Here is a 14,183-nt window from a genome sequence, read left to right on the forward strand (position 1 = left end):
GAGTGTGCTGTATGTACTTGTAATTGTTCTAATTTCTAATTCTGTGTGAGTTCAATTCTAACTAAGATCGTAGCATCGATTTTTTATGACATTCATGGAAATACCATTGGATGAAAAAAAAAAAATAAAAAAAAAAAGTTTTAAGAATCGCGCTAAAAGCCGGAAGCCTTTTCCCAACAAACCGCCCCCGGTGGTCGTCGCAATCTTTCGCATTTACGAGGTTTATCTCCGATGAAACTATCATCACATTGTTCATACAAAAATTGTCTTGTCTAGGGAATCTACACATCTCACTTTTCTGTTTGGTCAGTTGTTCTGTATATCGAAGCGAGGTACATAAAAACACAACAGAAGTGTGAAAGGGATCACCCCATCGCATATATATTCTATTTAATGGTTTCTATCTGCAGTACGAGGTTTGGCACGGATAATGTTATCCACACGTAAAAGCACCTCGGCAGCTTCTGTTGCAGAATTGACAACCGCCTTCTTCAACTTGTAACTCTCTACAACACCCAATTCTCTCATATCAGCAACAGTACCCTCGTTCAAGTTTAAGCCCGATGTGGAAATACCGTTGTATATAGCAGATCTCAATTTAGTAACGAGTTCACTTGAGTCATAACCGGCATTATCTGCCAATATAATAGGTAGTTGTCTCAATGCTCGGCTGTAAGCCTCAATGGCAAGTGCCTTTTTACCTGTTTCATTGGCTGCCGCCTCGTCAACAGCTTTAGCCATAAGCATCTCAGCACAACCCCCACCCAACACCGTCTTTGTATCCTTGGTAGTTTGTGATAATACTGATAATGCATCGTGCAATGATCTTTCTGCTTCTTCTAAAACATGATCAGTAGCTCCACGTAATACAATGGTACAAGCTTCTCCAGCTGCAACTCCTGAAAATCTCAAAAATGGATCTTCTCCAATCAATATTTCTTCAATGACATCACAGTGACCCAATTTGGTAGTGCTTGGGTTGTCAAATGTACTAACAACATCTCCACCAGTAACCAAGGACAATCTCTCCACCCCATCAAAATCAGCGTGTTCAATAGTGTTGATTTTGGCATCAGTAAACAATTGTTCAGGATAATCATAAATCAATTGACGGTTGATAAACACATTGATATCATAGTTTCTGATTTTATCAACCTTTGTTTTCATCTTGACTTTTTCAGCTTTTTCCAACTCTGCCAATTTCGATGTTGAATCAACTTTAAATTTAGCTCCAAAAATTTTAACCTTGTCGGTATCCATTGAAGTGTTTGCTATAAGTATTTTGGCATTTTCCACTTTTTTAGGTTGTCCAACACCAAATTTCTTTTCCAAGATGAAACCTTCATCCAAATAGGAATCAGATAATTTGCCCCCAACTTTCTTGATTATTTGAATATGGCTCAAATTGGTTGATCCTTTCAATCTTAAAATTGCATCTACGGCCAACGTTGCAAATTGTTCTTTATCTTGCGACAAGATTTTTGAAGACAAGGTAGTCTTTGCAATATTCAATAAATCCAATCTAAATTTTGCTGGATCTAATCCATTATTAACGGCATTTTTATCCAATGCATCAATTGCATATTTCCTAGCTATTCTAAAACCTTCAATTATAGTTTGTGGATGTATTTTTTGATCAATTAATTTTTCACTTTCACGCAACAATTCAGCACTAAGAACTGTAACTGATGTTGTTCCATCGCCTACTTCATCGTCTTGTACTTTGGAAATATTCACCAATACTTTAGCTGCTGGATTCTCAAATGGTATAGATTTTAAAATAGTGGCTCCGTCATTGGTGACAATCGAGTGGTCAGGATTACTAGCACTTTGTAATAATTTATCCATTCCCTTGGGACCCAAGGTTGTTTTAACTAAATCACCAACGGCAATTGCTCCAACAAATGCAGACATACGAGCATTTTCAGCTCTATCTTCTTCAACTTGATCTTTGAATATCTGGACTGACATTTGGGATGTACTGTAAAGGAGATTCGCTCAGCTGAGGTATTCTTCTTCTCTTCTATTTTTTTTTTCAAACTTTTGTTCTTTGATCTTCTAAGGGCGTGCAAAATGGGTCAAAAGATTTGATTGCAAAATCAGAGGAATAGACGCTAGCAGATGCACATTAGAGAAAGGGTTGCTCTAGATTATGGGAGATAATAGAGGGTTGTTCTTATTAGATCTTACAAGTGTTACTTTGTAAAGGATTTTGTAGAAGGATCGAGATTTGTAGCCCTTTCTTGAAGATACACTATGTAAAACACGTACTAAGTGTAAGAAGCTGGAAGCTGTGAGGTATCTATCAGTTTGAAACGCGTAATTCAAGCAAAGGAGATGTGCTGAAATGATATTTGGATACTTAGATAGTAAAGTAAAGTGTAAAAATAAAAGATAAAAAATAAACTTCTATAAAGGCGGATATTTTTAGCTATGTGTGTTTGTATGTTTGTATGATTAATTTGATATGCTCAATCAATAAGGGAAAAATATATAAATACACAACTATTTGCCACCCAAATTTCACAACACTTTTGAATAAACACTTCTTTTCAACATATCATAACACAGAGTCTCATTTTTACCATCTTCAAAAAAATTCATCACTTAAGTTCCAAGCACAGTTTTACTTCAGACCACATGATAATTCCTCAGCTGGGAAAAACAATGGTAATGAAATGACTTTTTCAACTATTTAATTAATCATTCCCTAGAAAAACTTCGTCCACTTTTATGGGGTTAGATTATAGGACGGGAAATAGTATTGGAAAAAGTCTATGGAAGAACCTTGTTGTGAAGCTTTGATATTGCTGAGGTATTGGGTCTAGTTGAGAACACTGATATGGGTTCATTTGTGTTTTGATTTTTGGTGGTTTCTTTTGGTTTGATGTTCACATTATCTTCTTCATCTGTTATTCAGTACGATTGTTATTACGGTTTATTACAGACACTAACTATTTGAATTTTAGACACAATGCAAAAGATATGAGGTACAATTGTTTCCACTGATTTAATTTTGTCCATCACCCATTTGATTCTGATATTCTTTTTTGAGACTAGTCGCCTTTTGAGTTTCATGGACTTTTCTTTCTATATCTGAATTGGGTAAAAGGTCATTTGATAATCAATCAATTTTGATGAGCTGCTCAATACATGCACTGATCGATTAATGCTATGATTAATGAAGAGCATAGCTGATTACCTAGATGGTTCTCCTTTATCTGTTTCCTGTCCAGTTTACCGTTTAGTTTTATCCCCACTGTTTGCTGAAAAAGATCCTTCCTCCTCCTCCTTCCATTCATTGGTTTTGTTTTATTTTCAAAGTATGTATTTCAGAGTTTGATGTTTCTAATATTAAAGAGTTTTATATTGTGTTAATTGTTTTATTTCCTCTTTGCTTCTTTATCTCTCTATCTATTTCATACAGAGGCTCCTAAATTGGTATCGATATGTCCCAATATAGTAACTAGTGCGGCGTAGTTCATTTTAACTGTAATATATTGCAGTATGGGTGTGTTGATATAGTCGCAAATGACTCCATTTTGGGCAGAAGTGGTAGCAAATCATGCAGAATGTGCGTTGTTGAGATCACTCCATATTTAAATTAATGTTAGATCATACTTGTTTGTCTCTTTCAAAGTACGTGTTGTTGTTGTTGCATTATGTTACTTTTTTGGTTCCTTCTATGACGTATGTTAGATCCTGCATACGTTGTTTGTTTCTTTTTTTTTTATCTCCCCTCGAAGAACAAAAGGTGAATGAGTGGGGGGTTCTGATTGGTTGAAAATATACGATAGTCATTGCTATTTTTAAAGCTATCTTTTCCTTTTGTGGTATACGAAGCTTCAACCTGTGTGTGGGCTATGTTGTGTTGTTTGTTGTTGTAATATGGGACAAAGGTAGAGAAATACGGTCTTTCAGTGAATACATTTAAAATGCCTCATAATTTATTTAAAAACTCAAACATTTTTTTGTCCCTAATTTTTTAAGCCACACTTTATTCATTGAAAGGAGTGGTGACTACTTGAAGATGCTCAAGGTAAGGTCACTTGTATAAAGCCTTTTGTGTCTTGTGCGGTTTTCGAAATTATGAAATTCAGAATTCGAAATTGTTCTGTGTCAACAAACGAACAAAAATTATTCAGTCTCGAGTACGATTGACCATGAGTGAAAATACAGAAACTGTGGCGGCAACAAGGATCAACTTTCGATTAGTGTCTACAAATGTGTGTGATCACAGCAAAAAAGAGTAACTAGTTCATATGTAACTATATGTATATGTGGCTTCTCTCACTGCCCCCTTTTTTTTTTTTTTGATTTTTTTCGGTCCTTCCCCTCAAGAAAAATTATAGTAATAATAAAATAATACATGCATGGAGTGTGTATATTGTAAACGTATCACTGCACGTTCTCTACTTCCACAAAACTGTAGGAATACTGTAAGAAGACGGATCAAAGGGAGGAAAATTGTTAACAATCAAAAAGAAGAACGTCGAAGTAAAACTTGATTAACTATACGAAAATAACACGTTTCATTCCCCATCTCCCCTCTCCTCTCTTGCCCTCGTGGTGTATTTTTGAAAATTTCATAATTTCATATTTTGTTTATAGGAGAAATTACCTTAATGCATAGTGTATAAAGGGTAAAATTACCTTACCACCCACACATTGTTATACATATGTGCATTTGTGTATCATGCTATTTCAAAAAGTACGTAACGTACTGCACAATGGCACGAAGGGAGGAGGAGGAGAAACCGAATTCTCAACATGTATAAATAAGAGAAGGTGTCACTCCACCGAAAAGATCGATACCTGCACTTATTTCCTTTCTTTCTTTCTTCTAATTAACAATTGATCATTGAGTAACTAAAAAAATGGTATTTGGATTCGGTAAAGACGATAAAGACGATAGAAGAAGAGGTGGTGACAACGACAACGACTTCGGTAACAACGATGACAGTTATGGTTCGTCAGGCAACAGAGGTGGTAACTCATCGTCATCTTTTGGAAATAATGATGATTCGTACGGTGGAAACAATGATGATTCTTATGGATCATCAAATAAAAGAGGTGGTAACTCTTCTTCATCTTTTGGAAACAACGATGACTCTTACGGTGGAAACAATGATGATTCCTACGGGTCATCAAACAGAGGCGGTAATTCTTACGGTGGAAACAATGATGATTCCTACGGTTCATCAAACAGAGGTGGTAACTCATCTTCATCTTATGGAAACAATGATGATTCCTACGGTTCATCAAACAGAGGTGGTAACTCTTCTTCATCTTTTGGAAACAACGATGATTCTTACGGTGGAAACAATGATGATTCCTACGGATCATCAAACAGAGGTGGTAATTCTTCATCTTTTGGAAACAATGACGATTCCTACGGTTCATCAAACAGAAACGATTACTAAAAGCTTTCTTAAAAAGCTTTTATAACTAGTGTATAGAGTTTATCTCAATACAATGCCTTTCTTTTACTCTACAATCTACTCTTAATCCTTACTCGTTAAGAGTAAATATTGAGACCCAAACTAGCCTAGCCATTGCATCGTCTTGTAAAGGGTCGCTTTTGTTTTTTTTTACCCCCGGTGGTGGGATTTTGCCGGTGTTGAAAGGTTGCTCGAAAAAAGCCGGGGGTTAGGGGGGTTTGTTTGCGGCTCAGAAAAAAACGGGACTTTTTTGTGGCGGGAAAGAGGGAGGAGGAGGGTATTTTCCGCCGTTTGTGGAATCCCGCCAGAGAGTTTCTACAAAAAGGTTTCAAACAATAAAGGGTGTTTATTTATAATGGTGCATATAAAACTTGAGTTACATATTTCCGTTTGTATCGTACAATAGAAGCAACAGCCAATGTATTATGTTTAATTGAAGTAGTAGCCAAATGGTTTAAAACAACATGGTTAGGTATAGGCAATGCTCCTGAATTGTTATCATTACTGTTGAAATTGTTTAAAATGACACTTTCTAAATGCGGTGGTAATTGAGGTGGATGCAACCATGCTTGTTGTTGATTACTATTTGATCTTGATTGTTTTTCAATAGCAACATAATATTGTTCCATTACTTTTGGATCAGTAAAAATTGGTGGTATATCATTGATGTATTCAAGCTTTTTATGCAATCCACCACTGCCATCTATATCTTCTTCATCATTATCATGGTATCTTGAGTATCCATTACCCATATCATCATCATCATTGGTGAGACGCCACATGGAGTCGGTTCTTGATCGCGAAGTAGATGATCTTCGATTTGAAATGGATGAGGATGTAGATCTTCGTCTTTCAGGTTGCCATTGTTGATCTTGAGAAGCTTGTTGTTGTTGTTGCTGCTGTTGCTGTTGCTGTTGCTGTGCTTCTGCTGCTTCTGGCTGATCTTCTTCTATTCCATATTGTTCTTCCAAATGTTGTTCAACATTTGCTGGTGTAATTTCAACATAATTGACAAAATTACCCATTTGATCAGTGGCTGTAGGTAAAAAATCGGAAAATCGCAATTCATTATCAACAACAAATCTAAATCTATGAGTACCCACTGGTAAACCCAAAGTTATCATGAAATTTCCATCTGGTTGTTTAACTAATCCAATCATTTTCCTCCATCCTGTAAATGAACCTGTGACATAGACTTTTTCACCTCCTTGTACCCATTGGATATCTACTGGTACTGTAACAGCTTTCTCTGGTGGTGGTGGAGGTGGTTGCTGTGCTTGTTGCTGTGGTTGCTGTGGTTGCTGTGGTTGCTGTGGTTGCTGCTGCTGCTGTGGTTGCTGTGGTTGTCCTCCTTGAATATTGTTTAAATTTGAAGCCGAGTTATCAACATGCATTTTATCTTCTTCCTCTACACCACCTGCACCATCGCCACCACTTTGATCCGCATCTTTCTTGTCAATATTCATACGATCAGCCTCAGCTTCCGCTTCCGCTTCATCTGTTAAAATCATAGTTGATCTCCTTCTTACTGGTGGGTGGTGATCATTGTTTGTGGGATTACTTTCTGCACCATTAACTTTGCTTACATCAACCATAGATACATCTTTGGTAGTGGTGGATGGGTCGTTGTTGTTGGCATTTGGGTCTGCGGCCAGGCCCGTCTCGGTATTGATCATTTAGGGGGGAGGGTATATGTGACTTGTATGTGTAACTTCAAAGAACCTCTATATATGGAGTGGTAATCGCGTGTGTGCGTTAAAGGGGTGGTGTAAGGCGGTGGGGTATGACTGATTCTAAAGGAAAAATAGCGAAAGTAAAAAATTGAAATGTAAGTTTATTAAATTGTTAGCAAAGTGATAACAGTAAGATCATAAGTTTTTATTGAGTTGATAGGGTAACTACAATAGTTGTAGTGATAATGTTTTGGTAGGTATGTCAATAATGATGAGATTAATAACCGTTGAGTGATTTTTTTTTTTTTATTTGATTCTCTCTCTCTCTCTGTCTCTGTCTCTCTTCCGCCTTTTGATTTGTTTTGTTGTTCTTTTTCTATTTGGTCTCTCCTCCTTTCTACTTCTCCTCTTTATTACTTTTACACGTTATACCTAAAATTAGCACACAGCATAGAATGGGGAACTCTATCAGAGTAAAACAAATTACAGACTGTTATATGATACTAGGGAATAATCTCCATATTGCACGTATTCTTTCACTTCGTCTTACTTTAGTGTCGTGAATTGTAACTTTGAGACATTGCTTAGATAGATCTATAAGAAAGCAGATTCATTCAGTCCAGCCCACTTACACTACCTCAATCCAATAAGTGCAAACCGGATATCAGGATCGTGCTTATTTACATAAATAGGTGTACACGCTAATGCCCTCTACAAAATGAACAGAATCATCCACAATGGTTTCAATTAAAATCTCTATACAAGTATCAAACTCATTATATGATATCCTCTAGCCCCCCTTTCAACTTAAAAAAGCATCAGCTCTTTCAAAGCAACTGCGTGCCAACCTATTGCGTTCTTTTCTTCTGTTGTTGAAGATTGTTGATGTTGGTGGAAATAGCATGATATACCAAGATCAAAATTATAGAAGCAAAGCCAAATGTCAATGCAATAGTATTTAATTGGTCATCCAGTATCATTATGGTTTGATGGTGTGTTGTAAATGGATTGCAAAGATTGAGTAACCTGTGTGTCCTCTTTTTTCCGTGACATTTTTCTCTTCTTTGATTTTGGAAAACTTTTGTATGCAGTATCTGAACCTCATCTGAATGCCAAAATTCACATTTCTTTCAAGAACATCATCTTGCGATATCTCAGACCATAACTAATGATAATTTTTAGACATTCTGCTGCTTGTCACTATACGAGGGTTACTTCATGCTCCTCCCTTCCAATTCGATCTTGTCTTTCTCAGTACAGATTCAAATCCAATACCCATCCATCTTCGACCAACAATACCCCAAGCCTGCCCTCAAATGGAGCCAAAAAACATGAGCCAAAGACACTACTAGAAGAAATGAAACTAGCGGAACAATCAAGACGAGTAGAACCCCCAGCACCTAGATCAATTCCACCATGGATTAAACGAGAATTAACCCAAAAGTCCAAATACAACCGATGGAACCCCAAGAGGAAACTAAGCCGTCAAGAGATGATCAAAGTTAAAGAACTAAAGGAAACTTTCCCCCAATATCGAACAGTGGACTTGGCACAATTTTTCCATATCTCACCTGAAGCTGTGCGGCGTATATTGAAAAGCAAGTGGGTTCCAAATGATATCGACGAGGAGAGGATAACTCAGAGAAGGGAGAAAAAGCTTTTACAGAAACAAGAGAGCAGGCGAGTGTATAATGAGTCAAGAGGTGGTTCGAAATTACAAAGTAGGAGGAAAAGGTCACACAAAACTGACAACGATGATGACGAATTGAACAAGAACTACAATAGAATTCAAAGTCAGTTTTGATATATGTAATTGCTTCATAGAACCTGGAACAAAACTGTAATTACAACTTTTGGGACTATTCTTATTCATCCTGGTAGCGTTTTTGACACCACGGTTGAACCGAAAAAAAAAAAAAAGATTTCTCTCACTTGTGCCCCGCAAATCTTCAAACTCTTCCAATCAGCAAAACTGAATCAAGACATGTCTGTACCTAAGCTTACCATCCCGGAGTCCGCTTTTGATCCAACTGGTTACAATTTGAAAAACACAAGATCAAAATCAGCTCTATTGGTATATCTCATTCGATTAGCTAATGGTGGCTCACTTGCATTGATTATATCATACTTGGTGGGATTCTTCATTGTCAAACCGTTATTGGAGACATCTAACTCTCGAAGACTTGAGTTCCTTGAATGCATGAGACTGAATTTGAGAAATATTTATTTGAAAATGATCACCAAGGTAAATTATATCCCTATTGTTGCAATCAAGAGGAATGGGAAATTACATGCTGATGCCATATGCCAAACGGAGTCACCATCAGCAGAAGAGCAAACCAATGTAGAGGACAGATTATCCCAGGGTGAACTACATCAAAAGATGGTGAAAATGTCTTCTTTGCTCAATACTTATGTCAAGCATTGGTCAATGGAGGATTTTTCCCATTACAAAGGGGTAAATTATTCCATCAAAGATTTGCAGAATAAGTCCGATTTGGTATATTTTGATGACCAAGAGTTTTTCACTTTGGATACTGGATTAGAAGCTGGTCCTAGTGCTAGTGGTAAAGCTAGGAAGAGAAACATAGTTGTTGATACAAAGAATGAAATTAGAAGTATTAAAGGGTTGTACATGAGTGGACAGGTTTAAAGTGGGGTGCTACTATAATGTGTATACATTGTAGATACGATCTATTGCAATATAAGGTTCATCAAACGTTGAAAGGTTTAACAACCCCATACTATAATCGTGATTCATCCGAGAAACCATTACAGGAGCAGCCGGTGTCTGTTAATAGCGCTAAGTTTATAGAGTATGCGGGGTCTCAACTTATGGACTTGTTTGAATTTGCTTGTGGGAAAAAACATAGAGAATCTTTACTTCCAAAGTATCTCCGAGCTTCTACATCCAAAGACGGTCTAAGTGTGTCTGTCTCACTTTCAAACTCTTCAACGTCAAATTTTCAAAACTTCTTGAGAGCTTACCATGCCAATCTCAATGTAGTATCATATGTGCTGTCTAATTCATTCAAGTTACAGCTTTATAGTTACAAATAAACAAATTATATTCTCTCAAATATATATATTATACAAGGACCGAAAGGTAATAAAAGCGTTTTGAAACTATCCAAAACAAGACCGAAAATTAAAGTAAAAAGACCAAAGTCACAATCAAACAAAGCAATAATCACCAATCGCAAAAAAACCCATCAAATGATAAGAAAAAATCGACCAGTGATTAGCAGATTAAAAAAAAGAATGAATAAAAGTTTCAAAGAAGGTTTTGATCAAAAAAAGATCAATATCCTTAAAACATAGCCACCAACATCATGACGACACTTGCAAATGTTGACAATTTGGCAATCGATGCAGCACCCTCGTAGGTATTAACAGTAGAAGGTGAAGATTCACTAGCTTGTGTAGGTGATTGTTGTAATCCGGCAACTGTAGCAGCCACGGTGGATTCACCTTTTGTAGCATTGGCACCAGCTCCAGATCCATTGTCGGAGCCCGATCCATTGTTTGAGCCCGATTTTGCACCTTCAGTTGGTTTCGATGCACTTTCATTGTCCAATGTAGCTGATGGTTCAAATGTAGTAAGTGTAATCAATGAGTCTCCACTTGGAGAAACAATTCCACAACCGGTTTCAATTGAACCAGCAGCATTAGTGGAGGTCCAAGTGGAAGTGATGCACTCAGTGCACTCATTAATTGTTTCTGTGGAGAATATAGTGAGTGTAGTCAATGAGTCTCCACTTTGAGAAACAATACCACAACCAGTTTCAACAGATCCAGCAGCATTAGTGGTGGTCCAAGTGCTGGTCCAAGCAGTGGCGTTGCATTCAGTAGTAGTTGATGTTGAGAACTCAGTGATTGTAGTTATTGAGTCTCCACTTTGAGAAACAAGACCACAACCAGTTTCAACTGATCCATCGGCGTTAGTGGTGGTCCAAGTGCTGGTCCAAGCGCATGAGGTGCATTCGGTAGTCGTTGATGTTGAGAATGTGGTGATTGTAGTCAATGAGTCTCCACTTTGGGATATAATACCACAACCAGTTTCAATTGATCCATCAGAATTAGTAGTTGTCCAGGTAGTGGTGTACTCAGAAGTAGCCGATGGCTCAGCGGTGCTCAATGATTCTTCACTTTGGGAAAGAACAGCAGAGTCAGTTTCAACAGATGCAGTAGTGTCCTCACTAGTAGCCGATGGCTCAACGGTGCTGAACGAGTCTTCACTTTGGGAAACAACACCAGAGTCAGTTTCAACAGATGCAACAGAAGTAGTGGTGGTGTCCTCGCTGGTAGATGCAGACGCGGTAGTAAAGATAGATGTAGTTGTAAACCATGATCCCAATGAGTCGGTAGTGATAACAACTACTCCAGTTTCTGTTAATGTGTGTCCATTGGTTGTTGTGGTGACTGTTGTTGTGTATTCGGTAGGTTCTGCGCCTGGATCTTCTGGCATCTTCTTACAAGGACGGCATTGACTTGGCATTCCTGGATTAGGTACTGGTCCATTATATTGAACAGATCCGAAAAGTGTAGATGGTAAGCCTGAACCGTTATCAGTAACGACTGCGAACTTTGTGGCGTCGTACCCAGTTCCAATATTGAAATGTTGCAGCAACAAACCAGCTCCATTTAAAGTCAAGATTCCAGTATCTGCATCATATGACCAAACACTACCGACTACCGCAAAAAGGGGAATTGTCAAACCAATCTTATTAGCAACTCCGTCAACTTGTCCAAAGTTTCTGACATTGAATGTTTGCGGAGTAGACAATGCTTCAACAACCATGGACGATTTACCATCTGCCAAGTAAAATGTTTGTCCAGTAGAAACAGATAAAGCCGCATTAGGGATATAAAGAGTAGAGTCATATTCAGCGGTGATACACCCAGTACCTTTAATAGTGGTTGTTTGTTGATAAATCTCATTATGGAAACAGATTTGACCATTGTTATTGATTGTACCTAACGTAGCACCCAAGTAAACGTATCCACTATTTCTTTGATTTTGAAAAAACGACAATAAACCGGTGTTTTCCCAGCTGGCGGCGGTGATTCCCATGGCACTAGGAATAATACCTGATGCTCCCAAATACATTTCCCCGTTGTTTGTAAATGATGCCCCAATGAGTTTGTAATTTGACGATGTCAACGAAGCAAGCGAATTCAATGAAATAACACCATCATTGGTAATTGAGTTCAACAATCCTAACATTGTAACCTGTAAAGCAATCAATGGAGAAGTACTTGAGATGTATAAACCAGCATTAGATTGAACGTCTAAACTAGAAACAAAAGCAGTGACGGCATTGTTAATGATTGACCAGCTAGCACCAGAATGAATAGTGATGTCGCCCACATTCAAATTAACTGAATTTTGATCAACTCTGTTGGAAGTGATATCCAACCCCAGAACTACCCCAACTAAAACGCAAGCTAACAAATACAACTTTGAATAGATAAACATTGTCTGTTATTAAGTTTGTTTGAAAAGAAGGAAAAGAAAAAGAGTTAAGTTGGGAAGTTTTGCACCCTATTTATAATCCAAGGATGATGGTGAGAAGCAAAAGAGGATGAGGCCATCTACAGTGAGCTGTGTGTTGTCTCTTAGTTGCGAAATGAGTTATAGTGAAAATGACTTGCAACCGCGTTTAAAAATACAGGATAGGAGTAAACACCCCTATTAGGCAAACGAATTGCCAAAAGGAGGTTCACCATTACTCTTTAAGTAAATTGAGAAGAGGTGAATAGAGGCGAAATAGGAAAAAGAAGCATAAAGTTGAAGATCTAAATGATTTGCAGAGAGAAAAAAATAACAAAGGGGTTTCAGTTAGAAGAATTTTGTGGAATATTTTTTGGATGCAAAGAAGATCATTCTATTTGGATTTTCCATGGGATCATCAAAATGCTGGCTCAGAAAAGCTTAGACTCGTGGGCTATATAGCAAGCATGTGAATGTCTTAGCTGCATGGGTAAGTGTATCTCAAAACAAGTAACTCAAGTACTACCAATGGAGTAAGTGGTATCATTAACTCCTTTAGTTTTACTTTGATATTAGGCATACCAAAGTGGTTTCTCCTCTAGATACTTGAAAACGGGATTTTTTTATCTAATGGTTTCACATACACAACAAACTGCAATAGTACCAAAATGTCAAAAGAACGGTCCATTTGGCACATGGTGCAATTCCTTTCTGGTAGGTACAGCTTCCATCAAAATAATGGTTTTAGTTAATCCCGCATTCAAAACGGAAAAGGTTTCAACTGTTTACCAGTTCTCAATCAAATATGCCTCGGTTAAATTCTATAAATTAAAAAGAAGGAGGAGTCTCGCAGTCAAATAGCGTGATTCATGCACATGGTTATGAGCATCTCGAAGGGCATTTCTGTAGATTGGATGCACAGATGATCATCACCATACTTATATGTAGCTTTCGATAAACAACAAAACTGCACATTCGAGAAGAAAAAACTGTAAATAAGCGTCGTCAATGTGTAGAAGCATGGCACATCCCGAATTTAAAAAAAATGCCGTATACATTGTTTGTCTTGGTCTTTTTTCTACTATTGTTGTTGGATCGACGGTTCTTTTAACCAAAGTCTGCAATGCGTGCTCACTTAATTACATTGTTATGCAAAGTTGTTTACATGATATATCCTGTTCTCTATATCTTGCACTCACGCAGCCAAGCTTGACTCCTTTTTTCCCCGGGCTAACAGTCTAAACATATATCAGTGTGTCTTTTAGGGCGAAGATTGATTTACGAAACTATCATAGTCAATGCACAAACGTGTATCTCACAAACAAGAGAGTATGTGTGTGTGTACACCGGATGCATGAGGGAATAGTTGCCTTGAACAGAACAATAATCAAATTTACTTTAGCGTGTTGTACGCGACTCGTCATACGAAGAGTAATGGCATTGAAAATTTTCAGAACATTCACTGTCAACGAGAACACAAACAATCACGAGCTGGTTCTGTTGAGCGATCATTAGTAAAGGATTAGGATTACAACGCAGTATAGCTCCCTCGGTCAAAATTTAGTCAAAAAATAG

The 14,183-nt window shown here is 37.5% G+C and overlaps 6 protein-coding genes across 6 annotated transcripts; 3 read left to right on the forward strand and 3 right to left on the reverse strand. All coding sequences in view use genetic code 12, as the record gives it.

Moving 5' to 3' along the window:
• Positions 1-390: 390 nt before the first annotated feature.
• Positions 391-1,971, reverse strand: CCT2 (chaperonin-containing T-complex subunit; the record flags this gene model as incomplete). Its single annotated transcript, XM_067689954.1, has 1 exon — positions 391-1,971. The coding sequence occupies one exon, from the start codon at positions 1,969-1,971 to the stop codon at positions 391-393; it is 1,581 nt and encodes a 526-aa protein (XP_067551252.1).
• Positions 1,972-4,877: 2,906 nt separating this feature from the next.
• DDR48 (DNA damage-responsive protein 48) lies at positions 4,878-5,423 on the forward strand (the record flags this gene model as incomplete). The annotated part of the gene is made up of 1 exon (XM_067689955.1): positions 4,878-5,423. One exon carries the CDS (start codon positions 4,878-4,880, stop codon positions 5,421-5,423), a length of 546 nt encoding a protein of 181 aa, XP_067551253.1.
• A 368-nt stretch (positions 5,424-5,791) lies between these two features.
• On the reverse strand, positions 5,792-7,117 carry KIS1 (Kis1p; the record flags this gene model as incomplete). Its single annotated transcript, XM_067689956.1, has 1 exon — positions 5,792-7,117. The coding sequence occupies one exon, from the start codon at positions 7,115-7,117 to the stop codon at positions 5,792-5,794; it is 1,326 nt and encodes a 441-aa protein (XP_067551254.1).
• Positions 7,118-8,282: 1,165 nt separating this feature from the next.
• Positions 8,283-8,918, forward strand: I9W82_001233 (uncharacterized protein; the record flags this gene model as incomplete). The annotated part of the gene is made up of 1 exon (XM_067689957.1): positions 8,283-8,918. One exon carries the CDS (start codon positions 8,283-8,285, stop codon positions 8,916-8,918), a length of 636 nt encoding a protein of 211 aa, XP_067551255.1.
• A 180-nt stretch (positions 8,919-9,098) lies between these two features.
• Positions 9,099-9,767, forward strand: PEX17 (Pex17p; the record flags this gene model as incomplete). The annotated part of the gene is made up of 1 exon (XM_067689958.1): positions 9,099-9,767. One exon carries the CDS (start codon positions 9,099-9,101, stop codon positions 9,765-9,767), a length of 669 nt encoding a protein of 222 aa, XP_067551256.1.
• Positions 9,768-10,424: 657 nt separating this feature from the next.
• On the reverse strand, positions 10,425-12,593 carry I9W82_001235 (uncharacterized protein; the record flags this gene model as incomplete). Its single annotated transcript, XM_067689959.1, has 1 exon — positions 10,425-12,593. One exon carries the CDS (start codon positions 12,591-12,593, stop codon positions 10,425-10,427), a length of 2,169 nt encoding a protein of 722 aa, XP_067551257.1.
• Between the last annotated feature and the right edge of the window lie 1,590 nt (positions 12,594-14,183).

Source organism: Candida metapsilosis (assembly GCF_017655625.1).
Source record: "Candida metapsilosis strain BP57 chromosome Unknown scaffold1, whole genome shotgun sequence".
Lineage (NCBI taxonomy): Eukaryota > Fungi > Ascomycota > Pichiomycetes > Serinales > Debaryomycetaceae > Lodderomyces > Lodderomyces metapsilosis.